The sequence below is a fragment of the Plecotus auritus genome (genome assembly GCF_963455305.1).
Source record: "Plecotus auritus genome assembly, chromosome: 5".
In the NCBI taxonomy this organism is placed as follows: Eukaryota; Metazoa; Chordata; class Mammalia; order Chiroptera; family Vespertilionidae; genus Plecotus; species Plecotus auritus.
In genome coordinates, this window is record NC_137776.1 from 16600949 (window position 1) to 16615012 (window position 14064).

The following is a 14064-nucleotide window of genomic DNA, read 5'->3' on the forward strand; positions in this document are numbered from 1 at the left end:
TGCATTAAAATACAAGTATATCCATAAACTCCTTGGATCTGAAAGAGACAATATCATCTGAAATCACCATGCTCCAGCTGTGTAATCTTGGTGGTATTACTTAAGCTTTTGGATCCTCCATTGCATAAAACTGTGGATAGTTCCAACACAGGGTAGATATATGTGAAGACATAGTGCCATTCCAGAACATGGAATGAAATAAAAAGGTATTTTTTATTTCTGTGAATTAATTAATTACAATAACCCATCTAAATACTAAAATGAGAGATAAGAAGGAATTAATATGCTGCTCAACTGTTCTTTGATGGAATATTAGTATCCTAATGAATAGATGTTTCAAGTTAGTAATATATATATTTATATATGAAGATGGTTGTGAGACCATTAACAATCACTATGCGGGGCATGGACTAATGAGTCTTTTTACCCATTTTAGTTTTAGTTAAAATTTACTTTCTTTTTTATATATATACACTGAGTGGCCAGATTATTATGATCTCTGAATGCATAATAATCTGGCCACTCAGTGTGTGTGTGTGTGTGTGTGTGTGTGTGTGTGTGTGTGTGTGTATATATATATATATATATATATATATGTATATTAGAGGCCCGGTGCATGAATTCGTGCATGGGTGGGGTCCGGCCAGCCTGGCCAGGGGAGGGAACATAGGTGGTTGGCCAGCCTGCCTGCTGGTCAAATGTCAAATTCCTGGTTGAGGGGACAATTTGCATATTAGCCTTTTATTATATAGGATATACACCGAGTGGCCAGATTATTATGCATTCAGAGATCATAATAATCTGTCCACTCGGTGTATATTTCTATTGATTTCAGAGAGGAAGGGAGAGGGAGAGAGAGAGAGAAATATCAGTGATGACAGAGAATCATTGATTAGCTGCCTCCTGCACACCTCTCACTAGGGATTGAGCCCACAACCTAGAAATGTGCCCTGACTAGGAATCAAACTGTGATCTCCTGGTTCATAAGTCCACGTTCAACCACTGAGCCACCGTGGCCGGGCAAAATTTACTTTCAATTAAAGCTGTCCCATTGCTCCTAGAAATGGAACTGAAATTACCTGTAATTTCCCCAAATGATTTGCATGCACTGGCTGCATTGCCCATGAAACATACTAAAAATTTTAAATGTTGTTAGATCACATTAAATTGCTACTTTGAAAGCTTTAACTTTTCATTTTAAGAAGTCTTTTTTATAAAGGTTACACTCAATGGAAGGCATTGCTTTAACTGAGACTGTTCCGCTGGCCTGTGGGACTTGCAGGTCCTGGGTCCTGCCTGCCTTCTCGGTCTCCTCACCCTCCAGCTCACCAGCCTCTCTCTTGCTCCTTAACCTCCACTCTCAAGTTGGACAAGTTCATGCTTGCATTCAGGTCCTTGCACTGGTTTTTCTTCCATCTGAAACATTTACTGCCCTGCTCTACCCCTAGGTTTGTACATGGCCACGTCCTTCTCACGGGTTTATTCACAACTCAGATGTCACCACCTCAGAGAGCATTTACGTCCCTGGCTACTTCAGTGCCACAAACACGTGACTCTATTTTTTTCTTTCTTAGTACTTTTCAGTACCTGAAATTATTGTATGCCCCTTAGCTGTTTGAATGATAAAGATGATCTTCTCCAGCTATGAGTTTCTGGTCATGTATGCATACATAGCATTGGGTGGCCCATTAAATGGGACTCTAAAAGAAGAATTAGGGTTCCAGAGTTTATGGATTCAGCTAATTTAAGAGGACTTATGAAGGAAAACAAGAGAAGGCCATGGTTCTGCAGGTATTCAGGTCTGAAGAGTGATTGTATTTACTGGTGTTATTTGGGCAAACTAAAATTAATCAACAAATAAGTATGATGCTCAAGGGTAAGTGCACACAACAGTAGGAGGTCTCAGCTTGTCTTCAAGAGATACACAATCTAGTTAGGCATATATCAGAAGAAATAAAATGATGACAGTAACTATCAGTGAGTGATAAGTGTCACCAGGGTTTAGTATAAGAACTCACTTCCTGCTGCAATGTCCATTGGAATATAATTTGTGTCAAGATTACTTATGAGAAACATGGAAAAAGGAATGAGCCTCAGAAACTACAAAATTATTGAAACCAGGTCAGTTGAGATTTGGTGTCCTGCATTTCTGGAGACAAATCTGATAAGCTTCGCTTACTATTAGTTATCTGCTTGCAGGCTCTAACACCACACTATGCAGCCTTCCCCATGCCCATTTCAAGGGAACAGGGTTGTGCTCACCTTCACTCCAGACCTGCCTGCCAAGCTTTTTACTCAGTATCTCTAGCTGAATGTCTAACAGGCCGCTCAAACCTAACATTTCTAAAACTAGGCTCCTGAATATCCCCAAACCTGTTCCTCTTTTATCTTCATCAATGACAAAGCCAGAAATCTTTGATACCTTTTTCTCTTACACTCCACTTCTGATCAGTAAGCTATGTTTTCAGAATGTGTCCAGAATCTACCACTTTTGCCCTCTACTGGCACCTTAGTTTAATCATCTTTCCCTAGGGGCTTAATCATAAGGTACAACAAGAGCCTGTAATTATTGGGATGGAGAGTCTAGGTCAGTGGTCGGCAAACTCATTAGTCAACAGAGCGGCAAACTGCGGCTCGCGAGCCGCAGTTTGCCGACCACTGCATTGATAATAGAGCTTCCTAATTAAGTCACACTTTCCACTCTTGTTCTTAATGCTCAATGTCCTGAGAGATTCTACCAAAGCATATGGTACATCCAATCATGTCATTCCACTACTTAAAACCCTCCCGTGGCTTCCCATCTTACTCAGTCATTGCTAAAGTCCTCATCATGGCCTATCAGACCCTGTATTATTTGGAACTCTGTAAATTCTCTGACCATATTTTTTTCTACGGTTCTGAAATCACTTGACTCCTGGCTATTTGTTGACACATGAGACATACTTAAGGCCTTGCCCTTGCTGATCCCTTTTCACATAATGCTTTCTTAAAAAAAAAAAAAAAATCTACATAGCAGCTCTTTCATTTCCTTCGGCTCCTTTCTCAAAAGTTACCTTCACAATAAAACCTTCCCTGGCGATCCTCAGTCTAAAACAGAAATACTGCCTGACACATCTTTGTACCTGCTTTTTCTCCTTTGCCCTAGAAGAGCAGGGGGTTTTGTATGCTTTGTTCACTGATGTATCCCAGAACCTAGAATAGTCCCAGGTACATAGTGGGTGATCTTTAAATGCGTATAGAATGAATGTACTTCCACAGGGAGTCCTAGAGGCTTTCCTATTGTGGCCACTGCTGTGGTGCCAGGATCCCAATCAACAGCCTACAGAAGAGCCGTCTCTCTACCCATATGCAGATTTATTTGGATATTTCCTCAGCCTTTCCAACTGAGGCTTCCTTTGACACTGAGCTACATTGATTCACCATTTGTGAAATCACTTTACTTTTTCTCCAGTTTCTTCCCAGCTCTTATCTTTCTAGATCAATGGTTTTCAAACATGTCTATGTGTGGGGAGTCACCAGGGGGAACTTTAGAAAACCTCACAGCAACTCTAATTTAATTGGTCTGGGAAGGGAAGGAAGTAGGACCTGGGCCTCCTGTGTTTTAAAAGCTCCCCAGGCGATTATAATATGCAAGCCAAGATTGCAAATCACTTCCCTAAGTGAATGCCTGGGTCTGCGCTGTGTTCATTAATCTACCACAATCTCTACTTCTACCTTTACTTTGTTTTGAGAGGCTGAGTTGTTTCACATGTAATCTCAGAGTGTCACATGTTTGTACTTATGCAATATGAGAATGCATCTTAAACGTAGCCTCTCAAAATGATATGACGATGAAACACAAAATGTGCTCCCTGCAATAGACCTTTAATTGTAGATACATTGAGTGAGTTCCGGTTGTACAGTCAGTGCAATTCAGCAAGTATTTATTGAGCACATATTGTGCACCCAATTCCTACTGTTTGTGTTAAGCATTATGATGACAGGGGCTGTGGGGAAGGGAAGATGCCTGATATATCCCCACCCTCAAGGAGTTAAAGGTTGTTAAGAAGGCAACACTACAAAATAATACACTAGGAAGGTTCTAAATATATGTTTCTGATTCCATGAAATGCAAGAACAAGAGGTGGACTGGAGAATAGAAAGTCAAATAGCCAGCATCTGAGGATATTGCCTTATGAGGAAGAAAGACAATTAAGTAATTAAGAGGCATAATAATGATTACCACTGGTGAGAGATCTGCCAAGACTTGAAATAAACAGGCCTCGGTTATTCTAATACAAAACAATAATTTGTGTGTTTCATGCTTTGCCCAAAGCAGAATTTCAATTAAATATTAATATTGCTTAAAGCAGACCACCGTGATTTCCGTAGTACTTGTGACGATGACCTAGGGCTATTGCTTTACCATGGAAACACTCATTTGTGTGATGAAAGATTTGGAAAGTCAATCCATTTTGAAAAATTTTGTGAGTGATGTTAATCCTTGCATGGACTGGTCCCTTCAACCAGTTCTTAGAGGCCACTTAGACCTGATCTTCTCTTCCCCCAGGAATCTGACCTCACGTTCCGACTGGCCAGCGGGCTTGTTATATGGCAGCCCATGTGGGAGCACAGACAGCCCGAAGTTTCTGGCTTCACAGCACTGGTGAAGCCCATCAGAAACATCATCACAGGTTGGTGCCTCAGACACCCAGTGGGATGGTCTTAGCAGACTCCCTCGTGGGCAGGAAGGGGTGATGGGAGCATTTGCCCTTAAAGAAGCCAAGAGAAAGAAACTTTCTCGAGGGGGTTATTGAGGTGTCCCCAGTAAAGGAGTCATTCTCATGATGAGAAACTCCAGACCAAGGGCATATGCTGTCGTGTTGTGTGACTTTGAGTAAGTCAATTAAACTTCCTGTGTAACTTAACACAACTTTTCAAGGTACATAATATGTTAAGGAATTTTGTAAACCAGGAGTGCCATGTTATTCATCTATAGGATAAGATGTTCATAGTGACATATCATGCTTACTATAGTCATTCAAAAAGAAGATGGTATTTTTCATATAGTAAAAGTAGACTAACCCCACAACTTACATGTATATAATACATGAATTATTGAAATAAACTATAAAATCAAGAGTAACAGTCTGTCATGTGGCTTAAATATCGAGGAACTAAGTAAGAAAAGAGTCATAGCCAGGAGTGCTCTATTTCAGATCCCATGGATTGAATGAGGTTAATTTCATTGGATTAAAATAATCTGAGAGAGAAGACATGTAGGAGGTTACAAAACTAAAAACAGTGTAAATAACACATAAGAAAATAAAATATGGTACACTAAAAAACTATTACTGAAAAGCCATGTCTTTGTGTAAAAAATTTTTTTCATTTATTTTAAGACCTCTCATTTTCCTATATGAGTGTAGAGGTCACCTCAAACTTAGGTTTCCTCTTTTTCTCTCTTCCTCCTTCCCTCTCTCTCCTCATACCTAAACGATCATTTAACATATGTATAAAAACTATTGAGAATTCATGTCCACGTGATAAGTACCTGGGCTATTCCTCACTGATATCCACAGCGGGTTCTTTTCCCCTCTTCCTGATCCCTGAGGACTGGGAATGGTGCCCAGCATCTGAGGGAAATTAAACTCAGCTTAGACAACGGGGCCAGAAGAAAAAGCAATGACACATGGTTGACACTCCCCCACGTTTCTTGTCTTGTGAGGTTGGTAAACCACTTTCCTCTCAGCACCAGGTTACTCACAGTTCAAATGGAGCATTGCCATTTTAGCTAAAGATGGAACTGATTTGAATTTTACTTCAGGGGCAGCTTATTGTGGTCATGAAAGCACAGATAATCTGAGCTGGAACCTTCATACAAAGGCGTGACCTTGGGCAAGATAAACTTGCTGTGCTTTATGTTTTCACCTGTAAAATGGGTCTAATAATATACCATATGCTATTATACGATTACTTTAAGGGTTAAATAAGTTGATATGTAACAGTTGTAACAGACTTGGCAGATACTAAGTACTATGTAGATGTTAATTTTTATTGTTTTCAGTATTGCCAACTTTTTAGCACCTTAAACCTATTGAGTCAGACTGAATAGATGACAAGATCTAGATTGACAACCTAGAAATGCTAATTTTTAATTAGTTATTTGATTTCTCTTACAACATATGTTACTAAATGTCTTCTTTCCAAGGTGATAATGATCTGTTAAAATAGGTGTTTTTTAAAAAAATATATATTTTATTGATATTTTACAGAGAGGAAGGGAGAGGGATAGAGAGCTAGAAACATCAATGAGAGAGAAACATCGATCAGCTGCCTCCTGCACACCTCCCACTGGGGATGTGCCCGCAACCAAGGTACATGCCCTTGACCGGAATCGAACCCGGGACCCTTCAGTCCGCAGGCCGACGCTCTATCCACTGAGCCAAACCGGTTTCGGCTAAAATAGGTGTTTTTATTTGAGAATGAAATGAACTTATGAAATAAAATGAACTTACAAAATTTGTGATAGAATTCTTCCATCTTTGCAGCTAAGAGAAGCTCTCCTATTAACAGTCAGAGTCAGACCTGTGAGTCACCAAATCAGGACACCAGACATGGAGAGGTGAGTTCACTTTTATTATGAGAAGAAAGGGGTGGTCATTCCTTGGACACTGTGTAGTGTGAAGGGTGAGACATGAGTTCTAGAATGATACAACTTGGCTTCAATGCTGGCTCCTCCTCCCTGAATGTGAAACTTTAAACATCTCAAGTTTTATATTTACCAATGTGGAAAATAATTTTATGCCCTTCTCAGAAGTGTGGGTGGGGATGCTGAAATAAGACAGCATTTAGCTATTGGTTAGTGTGTAGTAAGCAGCGCTTTATCTCAATGGTTAGCATGTGGCATTAAATGTTAGTTTTCATTATTCATCCCATGTTAACTAATCATCTTGTTCTAAGTCATTTATTAAATCCCCTAATATTTGTTAGGCAATCCTAATGTAGGTATGACAGTGCTGTAGCAGGTAGGGAGGAGGGTATAGAAAGGAGTCACAATATACAGTCTTACCCTTAAGGAAATGAAAAGTTTAATGAGGAATCAAGACTAATACAATAAAACAGAATATGCATAATAAAAGGAATACAATTCGATGGAAATTTGTCATGCAATATTTGGTTTGGAAAAGAAAGAAATGAAGGCAAGAGTAGTTCAAAGCTCCTGCCACTAACATAGCATATGTCCCCATGACCTGCCTTCACTTTCAATTCAACATGCACAAAATACAACTTGCTGGCTTCCATCAAAATCGGATCCTTTTTTCAAATGATGGAGTATTACTGCTAGGAGTATCATCATTCTTTATACCCTCCAAACTGAAATTTTTGAGGTGCTAGTATATCTACTATTTACTGAGCAATTGCTGAATACAGACACTATGATTTATATGCTACATTTCATCTCTTCTACCATGCATTTTTTTTCCACTTTCAACATTTTTGAAATTGAGTGTATTTGATGATCTTTGTCCTCTGACAGTCTCCCTGCCTGGTAGCAGTCTTGATATAGTTGTCATTATTGCACAGCATGAATTTGGTTATTTCCAGCATCTGAATTTGCAGAATCAGAATTGGTGGTTTTAGAAGAATATGTCAGAGGGTATAGTGGTGCACTCTTTTTTTACAAAACAACATTCTTGACACAGAAAAAGTCATTCCATGGAAAAATCATATATCAACAACTCTGGGTTAAAATTTCTAAATGTAAAAAAAAATTTTTAGGTATGCCTACACCAATTTATTTCACTTACATTTTCCTTTTTACAGACACACCGGATGTGTATATAATCAAAAGCTATACCTACATAAGTCTGAGATATCCCCTTTAATAAGTATAAAATGGGAAGTCCTCACTGATAGGAAGTGTCCTAGCTTTTTCCTTAATTGAACAGAAAATAATGGTGTATCTTATAATTGATGACATCTTAGATACAATGCATAAATGTCATATTTCATTTTCCTTAATCCTCTCTATTTGATTTTTTTGCTGAGAAGTCACATTTTGTTTTCTTTTTGTTATGTAGCTCAGATGTGCTCTTTATTCTCTACTACTACCCTCTAAATCCAAGTCCTCATAACTAGAATGAAGCTTGGATTTTCTACCTCCAGCCTCTCCTACTTCACATAAATAACAATTAATAATGTCTGACTAATCTTCCTAAGGCATCACTTAGTAACTCACCATTCCACAGAGGCTTATTATATGCCAGGTGTCATCGTTTCGCCATATCTCTTCCTTCTTAGGAACCTATAGTGGATCCATTACCTCAAGACCAAACTCCCTTCTGTGCCTTCTACCACCTGGCATCACCCTTATTAAAGGACCCTGGTTATCCCTTCCATTAATTAAGCACTATGTCCTATATATAGAGCATGCAGTTTTAGCCTCTGAGTCTTTGCTCAAAATAAAGGTCATGTATCCAACTGGGAAAAAATATAGATTGTGTCTCTCTACTCTGCTGAGCGGTGGAAAAACCTGGACTTTGCACTTCCACTTTCATGTCTAGCTTCTATTTGATTAGCTCTTGCTAACCTGTTGCTTGGTTTCAGCCTCATGACTCTATTTGGTCCACCTCAGTACTGGCATATCTTTGATGAATTATTGATTTGTAACTCTTCTCCTGTGGATACTGGATATGGAAGTGAAAATGGACTGAGTCAAGGGAAAAAATGAAACCAAGTATATAAAAGTACTTTGCTTAATGCTTAGATTGACACCAGTGCTCTCTCCAAGTCCATTTCTACTCTCTGTTAGATGAAGGCAAAATTCCTTGGTCTTACTGTAAAAGGAGCTATGCTACAATTTTTTAAGTTAAAAAAAACAACACAGTGTATATAATATGATAGCTGATTCTGGAGGGTATACCTGAAGGAAAAAAAAAAAGGTTAATTTGCTCTCTCCTCCTCCTAAAGGGCCTCCAGGTGGTCTGTGAAACCTTCCAGTCAGATTCCATCTCCCCCAAGGCCACCATTTCAGGCTGCCACCGAAACTCCTTTGATGGAAGTCTGTCCTCCCAAACTTCCCAGGAAAGAGGTCCATCGCATTCCAGGTACATGATGTTAAGGCCAAAAATGTATCCCCAGTCACCAAAAACTAAACGTGCATTTTGGGCTACTTGTATAGTCTCTGTTCCTTAGAATGTGTGCATGCATGATGTATTTATATTCCTGGTCAAGGTGTAATGACATTAATAATTCCAGAAGTGTGCTATGAATGGCTCTCATTTAAACAAACTGGAGTGGAAGGAGGAATACATGTCTGAATTAGATAATATTTTTAATATTTAAATAAAGAAACTCCAATCATCTATCAAAGAATTATGTTGTGGGGATGTGAAAGGATCTGCTGTAATGTCTGAGAATACTTTATACCAGGAGGTCCTGGTATAAAAGTGGGTGCTGCTACAGTATTCACAGGGGATTGAAAAATCTGTTCTTTGTAAACATTCCAGTTCTGCCCCTGTTAGCTTGTGTGCATGGTGAATTTGCTTACAAAATGCCTTCCTTAAGTACAAATATTAGTTTACTTCTCCCTACTCTCTGCTGAAATGATGGAAGCCTGGATTCATGAGGTGTGCCTTTGTACCCAACCAGAAGCGCCACCTACTGAGTGAGAGACCCTGAGACCATTTATATTTTTTCCATTTTCAGAGGAGGTTACTGTCTAGTGGATATTATTTTAAAATAGGTATTTTAAAAATAATTTTATATACCACAAAATTCACCCATTTAAGTGTACAATTTAATGATTTTTTTTTGCAAATTTACAAAATTGTGCAAATTTTTTACTGATCTGATTTGAGAACATTGCTACCTCCCAAAAATATCCCTTGTGCCCATATTCAGTCACTCCCATTCCCACACCCTACTCCAGATGATTACTTAATATACTTTATGTCTCTCCATAGTTGCATTTCTGGACATTTCAAATCAATGGAATCATAATGTATGTAATCTTTTGCATCTGGCTTCCTTCATTTAACATAATATTTTAGAGGTTCATTCACATCATAACATATACAAGTAGTACATTGCTTTTTATTGCTGAATAGTATTCTATTGTATGAACATATCACATTTTGTTTATCTGTTCATCAGTTGATAGATATTTGGGTTGTGTTGACTTTTTGCCTATTATGAAAAATGCTGCTATGTGTTGGGTGGCCATGTTTTCAGTTCTGTTGGGTAGATTCCTAGGAATTTAAGTTTTGCTAGGTTGTATGGTAAATTTATGTTTAACTTTTAAAGAAATTGCCAAACAGCTTTCAAAAATGTCTGCACCATCTTATGTTCCCATTAAAAATGAGTGAGTTCATCTTTTCTGTTTATCCTTGTGTTAGAGTGTGCAGCCACTCTGCAGGGTCTGAAGTGGGAACTGATTGTGGTTTTAATTTATATTTCCCTAATGATAAATAATAGTCAGTATATTTTATGTGCTTCTTAGCTATTTGCATATCCTCTTTAGCAAAATGTCTATTCAGATCTTTTGCCTATGTTTTAACTGGGTTGTTTGTCTTCTTATTGGATTGTAAGAGTTCTTACATTTTCTGTATAAAAGTTCTTTATAAAAAAACACACACATACAAACACAGATGATTCACAAATATTTCCTCTCAGTATTAGCTTGTTATTTTATTTGGTAATCCTTTAATGATCAATCTCCTTCTGGCACCAAACCAGGCTACATGGGTGCAGTGTTCTGTAAAGATTTCTTAGAATTGTTGAAAGCATAGAGCCATATGAATATAATCACTTTAAACCAAAATACCAGTATGTAGTATTTTTAAAAAGTAATATGTAAATAGTTATTTATTGTCATATCTTCATTTTGAACTTTAAAAACAAATGAGCTAGAGAAACCAAGATGGCAGCATAAGTTATACATCTGTACGTGCTGCCGCTCACAACCACACCAAAACTACAACTAAAAGACAAAATGACTATCACCCAGAACCACAGGAAGGCAGGCTGAGTGGAAGTTCTACAACTAGAAGGGAAGAGAAAAGCGCACTGAGACTCAGAGGAGCTGTGGAAATAAAGTCCAGAGGTATAGAGGCACGCGTGCGGAAAGGGCTGGCAACTGAGTACACGGTTGGCTTTTTCAAGCGGGAGGGAGACAAAAGCTCCCGACTGCTCTGAACTCCAGTTTCCGGCAAGACTCTGGGGACCCAGACTCCTATGGGGAGAAACTGGACTGTCTGGCATCGGGTCTGAAAGTGAGGGTGGGTTTCTCGCAGAGGTGCGCACAGGAATCATTGTTTACTGCGCTGGGGTATGGGACTCAGGGATGCAGAAACGCGGAAACACAGAGAGGGCTGACTGGCAGCCATTGCTGTTAGCCATGCCCTAGTGATTCCCTGAGACCCTGCCCTGCCCAATTTATAAACCCACCCAAGCTGTGCACAGCGGCTTTTGCATATGAATGGCCTGCCCTATCGCAGCATAACCTAACAAACTGCAGCTGGGTCAGCTCCAAAACTTCCAAACCCCAAGCAAAGAGGAGAAATCTGCAGATTTTGCTGTAGCTCCTGCTGGGTGGCCTCAGACAGTAGCTGACTTGCACCTCCTTGAAGATCCAGGAGCCAGTGTACCTAGAGGTCTGTGTGAGATGACACCAGATTTCAACTCTTCACATCCATAAGCGACACACTCAAGAGGCAGACTCAGTGAGTACCAAAGCCCCACTGAAGCCAGTCCTGCCCCATAAGGGTGTCTCCAGTACATCAGTTCTTCCATTACAGACACAGCTGATCCTCACAGCCAATTGGTCTGAAGGTCAATTCCTCCCAGTGTACCAACAGCAATCAAGGCTTAACTACAAGACTGTGCATCCAGCCCACAAAGGGGTGCACCAAGAGTGTCCACCTCAGGTGATTGGGGAGGCTGAGCCACTGGGCCCTATAGCTCACCTACCACACAAAGCCACTCCATCAACACAGGGAAGCAGCCAAAATGCAGAGACCAAGAAACATGTCACAAATGAAAGAAATAGAGGAAAGCAAACCACTGGATATAGAGTTCAAAACCACAGTTATAAGATTACTCAAGAATCTTCTAGAAACTGCCGAGAAACTTAGTGAGACCTCCAAGGAACTTAGTGAGACTTTCAAGGATCTTAATGAGAATACCAAAAAAAAAAAAAAAAAAAAAAAAAAAAAAAAAAAAAAAAATGGAAAAGGACCAGTCAGAAATTAAGCATACACTGTCTGAAATAAAGAATAATATACAGAAATCCAACAGTAGACTAGAGGATCCCAAGAATCAAACCAAAGATTTGAAATATGAGGAAGCAAAAAACACCCAACCAGAAAAACAAAAAGAATAAAAAAATATGAAGATAGTGTAAGGAGCCTCTGGGACAACTTCAAGTGGACCAACATCCGAATTACGGGGGTGCCAGAAGAAGACAGAGAGCAAGATATTGAAAACCTATTAGAAGAAATAATGACAGCAAACTTTCCCTACCTGGAGAAAGAAATAGATTTACACATCCAGGAAGCACAGAGAACCCCAAACAAAAGGAATCCAAAGAGGACCACACCAAGACACATCATAATTAAAATGCCAAGGGCAAAAGACAAAGAAAGAATCTTGAAAGCAGCAAGAAAAAAACAATTAGTTACCTACAAGGGAGTACCCATATGACTGTCAGCTGATTTCTCAACAGAAACTATGCAGGCCAGAAGGGAGTGGCAAGAAATATTCAAAGTGATGAACAGCAAGAACCTACAACCAAGATTACTCTACCCAGCAAAGCTATCATTCAGAATTGAAGGTCAGATAAAGAGCTTCATAGACAAGAAAATGCTAAAGGAGTTCATCACCACCAAACCAGTATTCTATGAAATGCTGAAGGGTATTCTTTAAGGAGAGGAAGAAGAAGAAAAAGGTAAAGATAAAAATTTTGAACAACAAAGTGACAACAAATACATATCTATCAACAAGTGAATCTAAAAATCAAGTCAATAAAAAAAATCTGATGAACAGAATAAACTGGTGAATATAATAGAATCAGGGGCATAGAAAGGGAGTGGACTGACAATTCTCAGGGGAAGGGGGCGTGAGGGGTGCAGGAAGAGATTGGACAAAAATCTTACACCTATGGATGAGGACAGTGGGGGGGGGGGTAAGGGCATGAGGGGGGAAATCAGGTGGAGGGGAGGAAAAAAGGAACATCTGTAATGATCTGAACAATATTTATTAAAAAATACTAAAAAAAGCAAATGAGCTAGTTGAATGATCTTTTGCTGGTTGAGAATATGAATTTTTTACAGCAACATTAGTTGTGTAAATAGAGATTGTGTTTATTCACATGATTTACTCCACCAGGTCAATAATAATAATGAGTACTTCACATCATTTTTAGTGTGGAAGGAACCTGAAGGGTAACCAGTCAGATCTGATGCACTAACAACATTTTAACCACTGAAACACTTTCAGCAATGTGTAGGCTTACCTTCCCCCTCTCTTGCCATTTCTTTTTCACGTTTATTCTTTACTCTGCTGAGTTATTTAGAGTTCCTTAAATGCTCCATGTTCATTTTCAAATTCTAACTTTGGAATAATTCTTTCCTCATGTAATATTACGTTTTCTTCTTTCATCTAATGATGATCCTTCAGGATGCAACTCAAGAATCAGCCTATTAAAAATATTGTAAGCTCTCCAATTTGAGCTGTGTTCCTTTTTTATACAATCTGTAGATAATGTCTAAAATAAAACTAATACTATTTTCCTAGTTTCCCCAATTAAAACAGAAGCCCCTTGAGGACAGGAGCAGTAATTCATTCCTCCTTGCTGACTCAGAAGAACAAACATTGTCTGGTCCATACGTATAGATTAATTAATTATTTTGCACAGGCACCTTCTATTGGGTATGTGTTTTGCATTTTACCAAAGTACGTGGTTGCTGCCCATTGAAAGTCTAGATATGGTGATTCTGAAATATCTCAGGCAAGATGATCCTTTGTTAGGATAAAGAAAAGGAGATGCTGAGGTTTATTACCCTTTTCCCTGCCAATATCTAC

General features: G+C 39.0%; 1 protein-coding gene across 17 annotated transcripts in view; it reads left to right on the plus strand.

Annotated features, from left to right (window-relative positions):
* Window positions 1-14064, plus strand: part of UNC80 (unc-80 homolog, NALCN channel complex subunit) — a 184465-nt gene that overhangs the window by 6488 nt on the left and 163913 nt on the right. For all 17 annotated transcript variants that reach the window (XM_080670881.1, XM_080670875.1, XM_080670876.1 and 14 more), the window contains exons 5-7: window positions 4550-4673; window positions 6531-6604; window positions 8953-9089. In XM_080670881.1, coding sequence (XP_080527007.1) covers window positions 4550-4673; window positions 6531-6604; window positions 8953-9089 — 335 coding nt within the window. The remainder of the gene's footprint in view (window positions 1-4549; window positions 4674-6530; window positions 6605-8952; window positions 9090-14064) is intronic.